Genomic DNA, 13897 nt, shown 5'->3' with positions numbered 1-13897 from the left:
GCATCAGACAGGGAGCCACTGTTGAGCCTGCAGATCAAACAGAATCAATAGCATTTTCTGTTCTTCCTGGAGACAAACAGGTCAACCTGGGGAGTCCCCCACCTGTAGAAGCTCACATTGACCACCTTTCGGTGGATTGAGACAAGAAGGACCTGCTGAGGAGATCTGCTGGTGCATTCCTGGCCCCTGGGAGGTGCAATGCTACGAGATGAATGGTATGTTGGATGGAGAAGTCCCATAGCCTGAGCGCTTCCTGACACAGGGCTGAGGAGCGGGCTCCACCCTGCTTGTTGATATAAGAACTTGGACTACCATTAGAACTTGGACTACCCCACCTCTCAGGTAGGGAAGGAATGCCTGGTAAGCCAGGCTTATCACCCTGAGTTCCCTGATATTTATGTGTAGGGAGCGTTCCTCCCACAACCAGAGACCTTGAGTGCTGAAGTTGGCTCCCCACCCTAAGTCTGAAGCATCAGAAACCAGTGTCACTGATGGGGAGGGGGTATGAAGGGGACCCTCTCCAATATCACATGCAGGTCTGTCCACCACACCAGGGACAACAGAATGTATGGCAGAACCATGACTAGATATGGATAAATCTGTATGCCTCTCCGCCTCTACTGCCACTACCGCCATACATTTCATGAAGACCCTTGGAGGGGAGGGGAGATTGAAGAGCAGCGTCGTACACTGGTAATGACTCTGAGCCACCACAAAACAGAGGAATCTCCTGTGCCCATGGAAAATAGAAATGTGGAAATATGCATCCTTCAAATCAAGGGTGGCGAACCAGTCTCCTGGATCCAGGGAGGGGATGATGGAGGCCAGAGAGACCATGCAAAATGTCAACTTTTTGAGATATTTGTTGAGGCAGCGCAGGTCTAGAATGGGTGTGAGGCCCCCTTTAGTCTTTGGGATTAGGAAATACTGTGAATAGAAACCCTTTCCTCTCATGTTCTGAGGGACTTCCTCCATGGCCCCTATGCAAGAGGGTCTCCACCTCCTGGGCGAGGAGCTGCTTGTGAGAAGTGTCCCTGAAGAGGAACAGGGAAGAGGGGTGGGAGGGAGGGATGGAGGAGAACTGCAGGATGTAACCAGATATTATGGTGTTGAGCACCCAATGGTCCGAGGTGATTCTGGACCAAGCAGTAAGGAATGGGAAAAGCTGGTTCAGGAATAGAGGAGGGGCTGGATCCAGGTGCAAGTATGGTGCGTCACCCTCAGCCGGGCGCACCTTCAAAATGACTGCCTCGAACCACCTTGGTAGTGGGCAGGGCCCAGTTGGGAGGCCGAGGAAGATGGGGCCAATTGACACAGCTTATAACCTTTGTCCCTCTTTCTATAGGAGGGCTGGTGAAGTGGACCTGGGTATCTGGGTGGCAGTGGAGGTGGCTGGAACTGTCTTCTGGTGGCCTAAGGTGTATACAATAGGAGGGAATGGAGGCTAACCCTTGAGTTCTTTAGCCTCTGCAGCCTTGTGTCCATTTGCTGCGAAAAGAGAGCTGGTCCTCGTTTGACAGCCCAGAAGACTTCAGCCATGACCTATGCCTCAGGGTCATAGCTGAGGACACAGATTGTGAGGCACAGACAGCTGCATCCAGCGCCGCTTGAAGAGAGGCCCTGGCCACCACATTAACCTCCTCCAAGATGGCCGAGAAATCCTGTCTTGCCTCCTGAGGCAGGGAGTCTGTGAAAACTTGGCCATCTAGTCCCAAGTGTTATTACTGTATCGCCCGAGTAGAGCTTGCTGGTTGGCAATACATAAGGCTACAATTATGTCATGGAGGTAGGGTGACCAGATGTCCCAATTTTAGAGGGACAGTCCCGGTATTTGGGGCTTTTGCTTATATAGGTGCCTATTACTCCCCACCCCCGTCCCGATTTTTCGCACTTGCTACCTGGTCAGCCTACATGGAGGTCACGGAAGTCACGGAATCCATGACTTCCAGAGACCTCCATGACATTTTTTGCCTTGGGGCTGGAGCTCCCAGCCGGCCTCCCGCAGCTCCCAGCCCCTCACCCTGGTGTGGGGACCCTGCAGCTCTCAGCCATGATGGGTGGCAGGGGAACCCCACACAGCTGCCCAGCCACGGCAGGTGGCGGGAGGACCCTGCAGCTACCCAGCCGCAGTGGGTGGCAGAGGGATCCCCAGTCACGGCAGGCAGCGGGGGGACCCTGAAGCTGTCCAGCTGTGGCAGGGGAACCCCCCAGAGGTCCCAGCCACCATGGGGGGTGAGGAGACCCTGCAGCAGGCCAGCCCCCAAAGGCGGTGGGAGATCCCGGAGATCCCACTCGCCACAGGTGGTGGGGAACCCGCTGAGCTCCCTGTTGCCATGGGTGGTGGGCCCCACTCAGAGCTGCTCAGACACCACATGTGGGGGACCCCAGAGCTCCCACTCACTGAGGCAGCACAGTGGGTGCTCCCAGCAGCAGTGGGTGCTGAACCCCTCTCCCCATTTTGTCAGGAATATATTTAGTGAAAGTCAGAGTCAGGTCACAGGCTTCCATGAATTTTTGTTTATTGCCCATGACCTATCCATGACTTTTACTAAAAATATCCATGACAAAATCTTAGCCTTTCCAATACATAACTGGAAACTGGCTGCTGAATAAACTTTTCTTCTGAAAAGGTCCAGTTTGTTAGCATCCTTGTTTTCAGGGGTTGCACTAAACTGCCCCGTCTATCTCTTTCATTGGCTGTCGAGACCACCAGCGACCCAGGGGAGGGTGGGAATACATGTACTCAAACCCCTGGGTCAGGACATAGTACTTTTTCTCTGCCCTCTTTGAAGTTGGGGGCAGAGAAGATGGCGTTGGCCACAATACTTTTACCGGTTTTAGCACCCCTGTCGTGCACTGGTAAGGCCACCTTAGAAGGAGCTGATGCAGCCAAGATGTCAATTAGGCTCTCAGCCAGTTCTTTGAGAACCTTGATTTGCAGTCCCAAGTTGGAGGCCACTCTTTTGAGCAGCTGTTGATGGGCACGCAAGTTGTCAGGTGGCAAAGGACTGGCAGGCCCGGTCACTGCCTCATCCGGGGAAGAGGAGGAGGCAGCTATAGGCGGTGTGGCTGGTTCCTCCTCAGCCACAGGTGCCAGTTGTGCAGGGGTCTTCATGCCGAGGTCCGGCTCAGAATCTGATGCCTGTACATCGCCTGGTGCCTGTAGTGCCAAAGCTAAGGTCTGGCCCTCAGAAACCACAGAGGGGTTTGAATATGAGCCCGTCATGGGCGGAAACCCCCAGAAGGTTCAATTCTGCCATTGGGGTGGCTATTGGGTGGACACCCAGTGGCTCAACAGTGGGCCTGTCGCCGGTTCTGGCCCATGCGATCAGAGCTGATGATGCCTTGGGGGTCGGGAGGGCTCACACTCACATCCCGAGGAAGACTCCTGTCACATGCTATCTGGTACCTGGCTGATTGGGGACAGATGTCATGACAGGGAGCGATGCCTCGGAGACAACTACTGGCGTCTTGGCACCAGAGATGCACTTTGTGGTGCCGGGGATTGGTGTCAGGCAGGCGGAGACTGGCCGGTTGGAGAGTGACTATGTAGTGATAGGGAGCAGTGGGCCAGGGATCAGTGCTGTGAAGGAGATCGGTGCTGTGTTGGAGGCCCAGATAGGAGGGGTCTCATCGCAGGCTTCCCTTTTGAGGGAACCGCCTTCGAGGGGTCCGCCGAAGACGGGCCCGGATCCTGAGGCGTATGTGGCACTGGAAGAGACATCAATCTCCTGCCGCTCGGAACGCCTCTGGCGTTGAAGGCACCAAGAAATGTTGCAGGCCCTGACCAATCCTGGTAGTCGGTGGTGGATTCTGATTTGGGCTCGGTGCACTGGGTGGAGTAGCCGCTGCCCAAAGTGGCTTCAGGGAAAATGAGTAGCCCTGCAGGGGTCTCGACTCATGTGGCGATTCCAACTTCCCGGGTAGTTGTGCGTGGTGACAGGAAACAACCTCGGTTCAACTGCGACTTCTTATGCTTCTTCTTAGACATGGAAAAGGGGTAGCGGTGCCAGAAAGATGCCAGTGCTGGGGGAGCACTCCACACCAATGCCGAGGTGCTCAGTGCTGAGTCGGAGCGGCATGGTTACGACTTGGGGCACAGGGCAGACTCCATTAATAGGGCTTTTAATCTGATGTCCCTGTCTTTGAGAGTGGGAGGTCTGAAGTTTTTGAAGATCCTGCACTTCTCTTTAGTATGTGCCTTCCCAAGGCAATGAAGGCACCTCGTCTGCAGGTCACTGATGAGCATAGTACAGATTATTTTAAAAACCTATGTGATATTGACAGGCCAAGTAATTGCTGCAGATAGTATCCATAGACAGCTATAGTATTTGGCTTGCTCAGTGCATGTAGTGAACATATATTTTTAAAATTAGGGACTACATTTTCAGAAAAATGTGGACTCCCAAATACACAAAAAACAGCATAATTTGGGGCACCATTTTTATTTCGTATGCAGTCATGATAACTGCATGTGCAAATGACCAATGTGTAACTAGTTATTAACATGTTTAATATAGCAAATGTCTGTGTAAATTAGGGATGTACAGAGAGTCACAACCAGGCACATATGTGATTTTGGTCTGCACTCTAAGTATGGGTGAAATTCACCCAATAAACATTAATACTAAAAAAAAAAAGAAGAAAAAAAAGTGCTAAGCCTGACCTCAACCAGTTTCTTTTTTTTGTTGATATCATTCTTTTGCAGTTTCTCAGGCTGAGGAGCAGCTCTGCTAACTGGTGGCCTGAAACAAGCACAGAGAAAACAAAGAAGAAGATAATTAATAAGTCTGAAATGCCTGCTGTACTTGCATTGTAATTCTTGTATAATTAATCCTTACTTGGCAAAAAAATCACTTCAGATGCAAACAGTAAATGATAACTTATTCCTTTTTATTTAATCTGAGCTGCTTTTTCTTTGGTGATATAATCTTTGGGGTATTTTAAGGGCAACATTTCACAAAGCATAGAGCTAGTGTATTTATTGCAACATTATGTAGCACAGAAAGTTGGACTCAAAAAGAGCAAAACAAAATCAAAAGTAAACAAATTGAAAGTAAACAAACAAACCCCCCACAACTCAACCAGGCAAATAAAAGCTCAAAATATACATGAACAAAATATATCAGCAGGTGATCTTGTGACAATAAAAGAGGAAAGAGTTACCTTGATCCCCTTGTAAGCAGCAAATAAAACCAAGTAAGAAACTTAGTATGGTTTATACAAATATTTTGGCCATTTTAATCATGCACAAGCATTTTCAGAGTTGATCAGTCATTCCTGAGTGGCACAAACCATGCTATTCAAGCATGCCAGCAAGAACTAAAACAGAAATTAAAGAGTGCACCAGTCTACAAATTCAGAAACGTCATACGCTGGCATCACCGGGCAAACTCCTACAGGACAGGAAGAAAAAAAGGAAGCTATATTAATGCTTCCCACACACTTTATACTGAACTGAGAATACTTTTGTGTATTTTAGTTTTTTCGGAGTGCCTTATAGAAACTGTAACTGTTGGAAACATAACAACAGTCTCATGAGTGCTGCCGAGAGTTTCACACAATGGATGTTTGTTTGTATTCTAGTTCAGCTCATAATTTAGCCTACTTCCTGTTGTTTCTTGGTAGGCCAACTTGTGTACTGAGACAGTTTCTATTTTTTTGCTCTCAGGGAAACCAGGTTCCTTTATTTTCTCTGAAATTGTTCAATCGAAACACATTATGTAATCATCAATGATAACTGGACCAAACCGTGGTATAATCACCACCAGAGACTAGATGGGAAGTAAACGGTCATAAAATTTCATTCCATATAAAACATTAAGCTAAGCTAGAACATTTTGCAAAGGCCAATTTGAACCCAGAACTAGTATGAGGCCTTTAAATGAACAATTCAGAAAAGCATCAATTGTTTTCTTGCATGTTTCCTGCTCTTTTTTCTGTTTTAGTATCATTTTAAAATGAATTGATTTTACGTTTCTTCCCCTAAGAATGTCTGTTAAAGTTTATGACTAAAGCAAGCCAGGATTAAGTAGCCAACACACAATTTATTTTGAAAATATAAACACACTCACATATATATATACACACACATAGTACATACACACACAAATATTGTGTGTATTTATATATACAAATATATATATATATACACATATGCATTCAGTGCTTTATTTTCATATTGTGGTTCATAAAAGAAATGTAAAAGAAAAACAGCATCAAGTTCATTTTCACTTTTAAAAAGTCTATGGTCATCGCTAATTTGGTTGAAACTTAAGATGGCAGTGTTGAGGGTGAGAAATTTGCATTGTAATAAATTAAATATATTTACCCTTTGTGACCTGTTCTGCACATTCATAGAAACCTGTGCTTTTCCTGTGTGTTAATACTTACTTGACAATTCCCTGCCTCCAAAGGAAAGCAAGTTAAAACATAATACAAGTATTAACCGTTTCTTTCCAGTAATTTAAAGAAAATGTGTGCACAGTAAGAGATAGGAGGAATGAATTCTAGAAAAATTTAGACACACTCAAATGTTATGGGCTTTAATTTTTGCAGGCACTCTGAATCACTACAGACTTTGTTTCTTTTAGTAATAATGGGCCTTATTCTGTTCTTACACCCGTTTTACACAGATGTAACTCATCTTCAATGGACTTAATCCAGATTTATACCTGTGTGAGTCAGAACAGAATTAGCTGTGCTGTTTCTATGGATGGTTAGGTGGGAGTGGAAAAAGATGTGAGTGACAGTTCTCTTCCTCCCTTCAGCTAACCAATAAGTCTGTAGTGAAATATTTAGTTGTAGCAGCAGAAAGAGGAGGATAAAGCATGGGTGAGCAGAGGTGGCAGCATTGGGAGGGCAAACAAATTAAGTGGCAAGGTGAAACGTTGGGAGTGGGAGATTTGAAAGAGAGAGGAAGAAAAAGGGAGAGGTCTTAGAGGAAATGGAGTCAGGGTTGAGAGAAAAGGGTACAAGTTGCTGAAGGGAGAGAAAAAGAGGCCTGACTGCAGAAAGAAAAAGAGACAGAGCTACTTAGGAAGGAGAGTAAAGGAGTAGAAACAGCAGGTCAGAAAGAATTAGGATAAGTTCTCTGGGGCAGGGATTGTCTCTTGGTCTGTGCGTGTACAGCACATAGTACAATTTGACTGATCAGTGCAAGTGTACTAAAAATGATAACAATAATGAGAAACCTGTTCCTAGTGAAGTTATTGGAAACAGGATTGGGCCGTCAGAGAGGACCTTACATGAAAGAGACAAATAAACCCGCTGTCACCTGAGAGAGGCAGAGGAAAAAGTCCTGGCAACTGAGATTGAGGGTGAGCCAGTGATGAGCTGCCAAAATCTTAACAACTGGTTCCCTCCTCACTCCAAGAGGGGGTCGTTGCCCACCCCCGCTCCCCGGGACTTCTGCCCCATCCAACCCCCTGCATTCCGTGACTTGTCCCCCCCGGACCCCAGCCCCATCCACCCCTGTCCCCTGACTGCCCCCAGAACTGGGCAGGAGGGTCTCGTGGGCCACCGTAGTGGGTGCCACCCCACCCCTAAGAGCCAGAGGGACCTGCCGGGGGGTGAGGTGGGGAGTCCCGGTGGTGCTTACCTGGGGCAGCTCCCAGGAAGCATCTGGCAGGTCCCTCTGGCTCCTAGGGGCGGGGGAGCATAGCCGGGGGGGGGCAGGGGAAGCGGCCACTCCCCCCACTGATCACATCAAAAGTGGCACCTTAGGCGCAGACTCCCTGGGTGCTCTGGGGCTAGAACACCCATGGGGAAAATTTGGTGGGTGCAGAGCATGCACCAGTAGCTCCCCACCCTGCGCCCGGCCCCAGATCATCTCCGCTCTGCCTCCTCCCCTGAACGCACCGCCCCGCTCTGCTTCTCCGCCCTCTCCCCGGGCTTCCCGTGAATCAGCTGTTCGGTGGGAAGCCTGGAAGGGCTGAGAAGCAGGCAGCAGCAGCTTCACACTCAGGCCAAGGGTGGCGGAGGCGACCTGGGGCGGGGAGCGGTTCCCCTGCACCCCACTCCAGGGTTACCTGCTGCGGCGTGGGCGGCCCTCCTCGCACACCCCGCCCCAGCTCACCTCCACCTCCCTGGGCCTGAGTCCGAAGCCGCCACCTGCTTCTCAGCCTGCCCCGGCTTCCCACGCGAACAGCTGATTCGTGGGAAGCCTGTGGGGGACGGAGAAGCAGGGCGGGGCGGTGCATTCAGGGGAGGAGGCGGAGCGGAGGTGAGGTGAGCTGGGGCCGGGGGTGGGGTGGGACGGGGAGCTGCCGGTGGGTGCTCTGCACCCACTAAATTTTCCCCTTCGGTGCTCCAGCCCTGGAGCACCCATGGAGTCGGCGCCTAAGGCACCACTTTTGGCCAGTTAAATTTAGAAGCCCTTTTAGAACCGGTTGGTCCTCGCAGAACAACCGGTTCTAAAAGGGCTTCTAAATTTAACAACCGTTTCTAGCAAACCAGTGGGAACCGGCTCCAGCTCACCACTGGAGTGAGCCCAAAAGCAAAGAGATGGGCAGAGAGGAAGACCTGGGTACCAAGTGGGACACAAAGGTGGGCAAGCACTTAGAGGAGAGGAAAGTGATCAGGAACAGTCAGCATGGATTCACCAAGAGCAAGTTATGCCTGACTAATCTAATTGCCTTCTATGACGAGATAACTGGCTCTGTGGATGAGGGGAAAGCAGTGGACGTGTTGTTCCTTGACTTTAGCAAAGCTTTTGACATGGTCTCCCACAGTATTCTTGCCAGTAAGTTAAAGAAGTATGGGCTGGATGAATGGACTATAAGGTGGATAGAAAGCTGGCTAGATTGTTGGACTCAACGGGTAGTGATCAATGGCTCCATGTCTAGTTGGCAGCCGGTATCAAGTGGAGTGCCCCAAGGGGCGGTCCTCGGGCTGGTTTTGTTCAATATCTTCATTAATGATCTGGAGGATGGTGTGGACTGCACCCTCAGCAAGTTTGCAGATGATACTAAACTGGGAGGAGAGGTAGATACGCTGGAGGGTAGGGATAGGATACAGAGGGCCCTAGACAAATTAGAGGATTGGGCCAAAAGAAATCTGATGAGGTTCAACAAGGACAAGTGCAGAGTCCTGGACTTAGGACAGAAGAATCCCATGCACCGCTACAGACTAGGGACCGAATGGCTAGACAGCAGTTCTGCAGAAAAGGACCTAGAGGTTACAGTGGATGAGAAGCTGGATATGAGTCAACAGTGTGCCCTTGATGCCAAGGAGGCCAATGGCATTTTGGGCTGTATAAGTAGGGGCATTGCCAGCAGATTGAGGGATGTGATCGTTCCCCTGTATTCGACATTGGTGAGGCCTCATCTGGAGTACTGTGTCCAGTTTTTTCCAGAAGGACGTGGAAAAATTGGAAAACGTCCAGCGGAGGGCAACAAAAATGATTATGGGACTGGAACACATGACTTATGAGGAGAGGCTGAGGGAACTGGGATTGTTTAGTCTGCGGAAGAGAAGAATGAGGGGGGATTTGATAGCTGCTTTCAACTACCTGAAAGGGGGTTCCCAAGAAGATGGATCTAGACTGTTCTCAGTGGTAGCAGATGACAGAACAAGGAGTAATGGTCTCAAGTTGCAGTGGGGGAGGTTTAGATTGGATATTAGGAAAAACTTTTTCACTAGGAGGGTGGTGAAACACTGGAATGCGTTACCTAGGGAGGTGATGGAATCTCCTTCCTTAGAAGTTTTTAAGGTCAGGTTTGACAAAGCCCTGGCTTGTCAGCCCTGGATGATTTACTTGGGGATTGATCCTCCTTTGAGCAGGGGGTTGGACAAGATGACGTCCTGAGGTCCCTTCCAACCCTGATATTCTATGATTCTATGATTCTAAGGTGGCTAGCTGGAGAGCACATGCTCTGATAACAGAAAAAGAAAACAAACAAGCCTGAGAGAAAGCATACTCCCAAGAAGAGAAAGGCATGGTCAGAGAGAGAATAAGGGGATCCAAACCTGGAAAATCTGTTTGGGCAACAAAGTTATACTCTGAGATTTAATAAAAAGTTGTTCATATCATAAAAGATGTAAGCGAGACCTTAAAAGTAATTTCCATTGGGTGCTGAGAAGGAATGCACATCTTTTTCTCATCATTCTAAAATGTGTTACAAAACATCAATAACTTTTCAAAAAAGTTTTAAAGACTTTGTGAAACCTAAAACTTCTTCATGTTCTCCCATCCTCATATATGTATGGAAGTGTATTATAATAACATGATAATATTCAAGTAATAGTTAGGCTATGCAATCTTTTTTGTCATTACTTTTACTTAACATTTCATGGATATTGGACAGGGGAGTAAAAATAATGTTATTTGACACTGGAAATAGCCTGCTTTGGAATATAACAAAATTTAAACAAGGTTAGAAGAAAACATCATTTAAAAAAATCATAATATCAGCACAACAAAGTCACTAACATTTTTCCAGTACTCTGCATGATTTTACATGTATGCTGATGCACTCTTTAAAACAAAAGTAAGATATTGGAGAATGCATGGTGGTCATAGCCATTTTCATATATTTTAAGAAAGGAAGCTATTCATTGCATTCACATGTCATTCTAATTCAGTCTCCAAACATGAACAAGCAGAAAAGAAGATCAATAGGAACAGTTCTGAATGGGAACTAGAGACCTTTACTTTTAAATTAGCTGATTGTTGTAAATATCCTGCGAAGCTGTTTAGCTACTGCAGGATCTTGGTATAGGCCTCCTGCACCTATCTATGGTTCCTTCCTACATAATATTATGCACAAATAGGGCAACTTGGAAGATCCTGTTTGGTGATGCTAGCCGCAGACAGCATATTGCATCAGTTTCTTGCTTCACTGGCTTCCAGGAAAAATTTAAGTTGTTAACTCTGAGCTAAAAAGCTTTGTATAACTTGTTTACCAGCTACGTGAGAGATCACTTTCTCCCCACATACTATCAGAGTAGTTATGATCAGCTGAGGCACTCAAGCCAACAGTCCCCAAATTTAAATGGCTAGCTGATCTTACTGGAAATTCCTCAACTCTGGTATTTATTTCCCTTAGCAGTCTGACAGAATCCAAGTTTGCAGACATTAAGCATACCCTGCAAAGTATGTCTCTTTTCACAGACTTCTCTCAGGTGCTGGGGCTGGGTTTGTATTTGGTGTGTTGGGGGAGAGAGTCTCTTCCATTGATTGTATTAATTTAATACATCCATGATAAGACTGTTGGTAGCTGGGGATATTTGGTAAATAAAAATATTCACTCAATAATATATGGAGATCTTTCGGAATGAAGGAGGTAGTATGGTGGGTGAATACATTAGCTTCTCACCTCTGGATGATTGGATTCAAGCCAGGTCATAAATGACATGCCTTTGAAGTTTCCCTATGGTCCCTAGTGGACTCCAGTCCACATGATAAAAAAACCTCAAAGCAGTTGACAGTTCCTGAACAATGTTGGAGCAGAAAGCAATTTTCAAGTTAGAATGGAGAAATGTTGATGGCGCTTTGTGTGGATAGATGCACTGTACCGGAATGACTTCATTTCCAAGCACACAAAGCTTCACACAAACAAAAAAACAGTCTGGGGCCATGCCTCTGATCTGGCAACAGCACAATGGCTGCGTTGTAGAGGATATGAGATTGATCCTGAGTTCATTAGGCTGCCAGCGGCTGGGAATATAGCAGTCACAATATGTTCAAGTTCTGGGGGAGAACCACAGTAGAAGCAGTGTCCTGTCAATTACAGCTTGAATAGGTCATTTTGACATCGAGCTATAGAGAAGGTAAAAAAGTAGGATCCCAGAAGACTCCACTCCACCCCAATGACCACTCTTCTGTTAAAAGACTCATTGTGTTATTTCCTACACCCCAAATATATTTTTCTCCAATACATTCTGAATAGTCTCCACATATGCGTGTATACAAATAGGGATTCATTTCCAAGCTGGCTTCTGAAATTGCACCCACAAAATTATACATGTAAAATCCATATTTGTATGAGCAAATTGTGTAACTATGCATCTAGCCATTCAATTTATGGTGCAAAAATGAGTGTGCAATTTTGGAGGCTTGTTTGAAAACTGAGCCCTTGTGTTATAAGAAATAAATCATCAGCAAAAGAATAACCAATATCTGAAGATAGGAAAATCCTCTTTTTACACCCTACTACAGTGTAGGATTACAAATCAGCCTATGAAAAACAGCCTATGACAGATAACTTACAGTAAATGGGACAGACTAGTGTGATATAAAACAGAGGACTAGACATGCTAACGCTGCTTTTGGTTTTCCATATATTCAACCTGCATTGAAGGATTTTCCATCACCATAGGTATTAAGTTGTTAGTTCATGTAGACATGCAAGTCAAACAAATGAATGCTGCAAACACAGGATATGAATTAGTGTTAGCAGAACACAAAATGCAAACATTATTGTGCCTCCCATATTAGTGGCATGAAACATAATGTTAGGCAACAGGCTCATTATACTTCTTGTCATTTAAATTCTAGCTTTGGTCAGTTAAAATGATCCCAATTCAACGATTAAACTGTTTCTCACATAAGACATAAATTTTATGTATTTTCCTAAGTAATATATAACATGGCTTACAATTGTCCTGGATTGTCCGGGACAGTCTTGCCACTGACCAAGGTGTCCCGTGGTGTGGGAGCGCTGCTCTTTGGGCTCCCACACCGCGAGACTGTTCCTGCAGCACCTCTGATTGACACCCCATTCCTAAATTACATAGGCAGAGCAGGGAGCAGAATGCCAATCAGACGAGCAAGAAAAGAAAAGAGAAATAAGGGGAGAGAGGAAGACAGATATGGAGGGAGAGGGGAGAAGAAAAACAAGGTGGGGGAGAGGAGAAAGAAACAACAATGAATTAATTATCTTAATTCAATGCACAAACTAATACATCTGAGAAGACATTTTAAAATTGCACCCCCAGCCCCACCTCCCCGGAGCTCCATCTCTGCTAGGGGGAGGGTCCCAGAGCCCAGGCTCCAGCCTGAGCCCAAACATCCATACCGCAATATTACAGCCCTGCAGCCTGAGCCCTAATACACCAAGTCAGCTGACACAGGCCAGCCATGGGTATTTAATTGCAATGTAGATATATACCTACTGTTACATGCTAAAACTACAACTGCTGAAGAGGCTTCACCCGGACTCCCTGACCAATTCATTGCCACTGGACTCTGCTAGGCCTCAAGGGCTCCCAACCCTGGGCCATGACTAGTCTCACACCTTGTAAGGCAGATATACTATATGATTTCTATAATCCTCAGAGGTACTTATGCAATTATTATTTTTATTAAGCAACTAAAGCAGTAAAGGAAAAGCATATGCTACAAGGGGTTTTAACTCCTTTCTGAAGGCATTGACTTAGGTTAGGTTAGACTTGTCCAGATGGGCTTACGAAGTTGTTGTCTTCCCATGTACGAGGATGAAAATCCTGCTCCTTAGAGGATCGGCACTTTGGAGTGTCACAGAATCATAGAATCATGGAATATTAGGGTTGGAAGAGACTTCAGGAGGTCATCTAGTCCAATCCCCTGCTCAAAGCAGGACCAACACCAACTAAATCATCCCAGCCAAGGTTTTGTCAAGCCAGGCCTTAAAAACATCTAAGGATGGAGATTCCACCACCTCCCTAGGTAACCCATTCCACTGCTTCACCACCCTCCTAGTGAAATAGTGTTTTCTAATATCCAACCTAGACCTCCCCCACTGAAACTTGAGACCATTGCTTCTTGTTCTGTCATCTGCCACCACTGAGAACAGCCTAGTTCCATCCTCTGTGGAACCCCCCTTCAGGTAATTGAAGGCTGCTATCAAATCCCCACTCATTTTTCTCTTCTGCAGACTAAATAACGCCAGTTCCCTCAGCCTCTCCTCGTAAGTCA

At 46.6% G+C, this 13897-nt stretch overlaps 1 protein-coding gene across 2 annotated transcripts in view; it reads right to left on the bottom strand.

Moving 5' to 3' along the window:
- EML6 (EMAP like 6) overlaps nucleotides 1–13897 on the bottom strand; it is a 329709-nt gene that overhangs the window by 48061 nt on the left and 267751 nt on the right. The window contains exons 29-31 of one of the 2 annotated variants that reach the window (XM_043543860.1): nucleotides 6394–6408; nucleotides 5167–5175; nucleotides 4667–4745 (exon numbers count right to left, since the gene is read on the bottom strand). In XM_043543860.1, the coding sequence (XP_043399795.1) occupies nucleotides 4667–4745; nucleotides 5167–5175; nucleotides 6394–6408 (103 nt within the window). The remainder of the gene's footprint in view (nucleotides 1–4666; nucleotides 4746–5166; nucleotides 5176–6393; nucleotides 6409–13897) is intronic. The other variant, XM_037895940.2, reaches the window with a different exon arrangement.

This window comes from Chelonia mydas, chromosome 3 (genome assembly GCF_015237465.2).
Source record: "Chelonia mydas isolate rCheMyd1 chromosome 3, rCheMyd1.pri.v2, whole genome shotgun sequence".
Taxonomy (NCBI): Eukaryota; Metazoa; Chordata; order Testudines; family Cheloniidae; genus Chelonia; species Chelonia mydas.
Note: the sequence above shows the minus strand (reverse complement) of the source record. Positions and strands in the feature narration are given on the sequence as shown.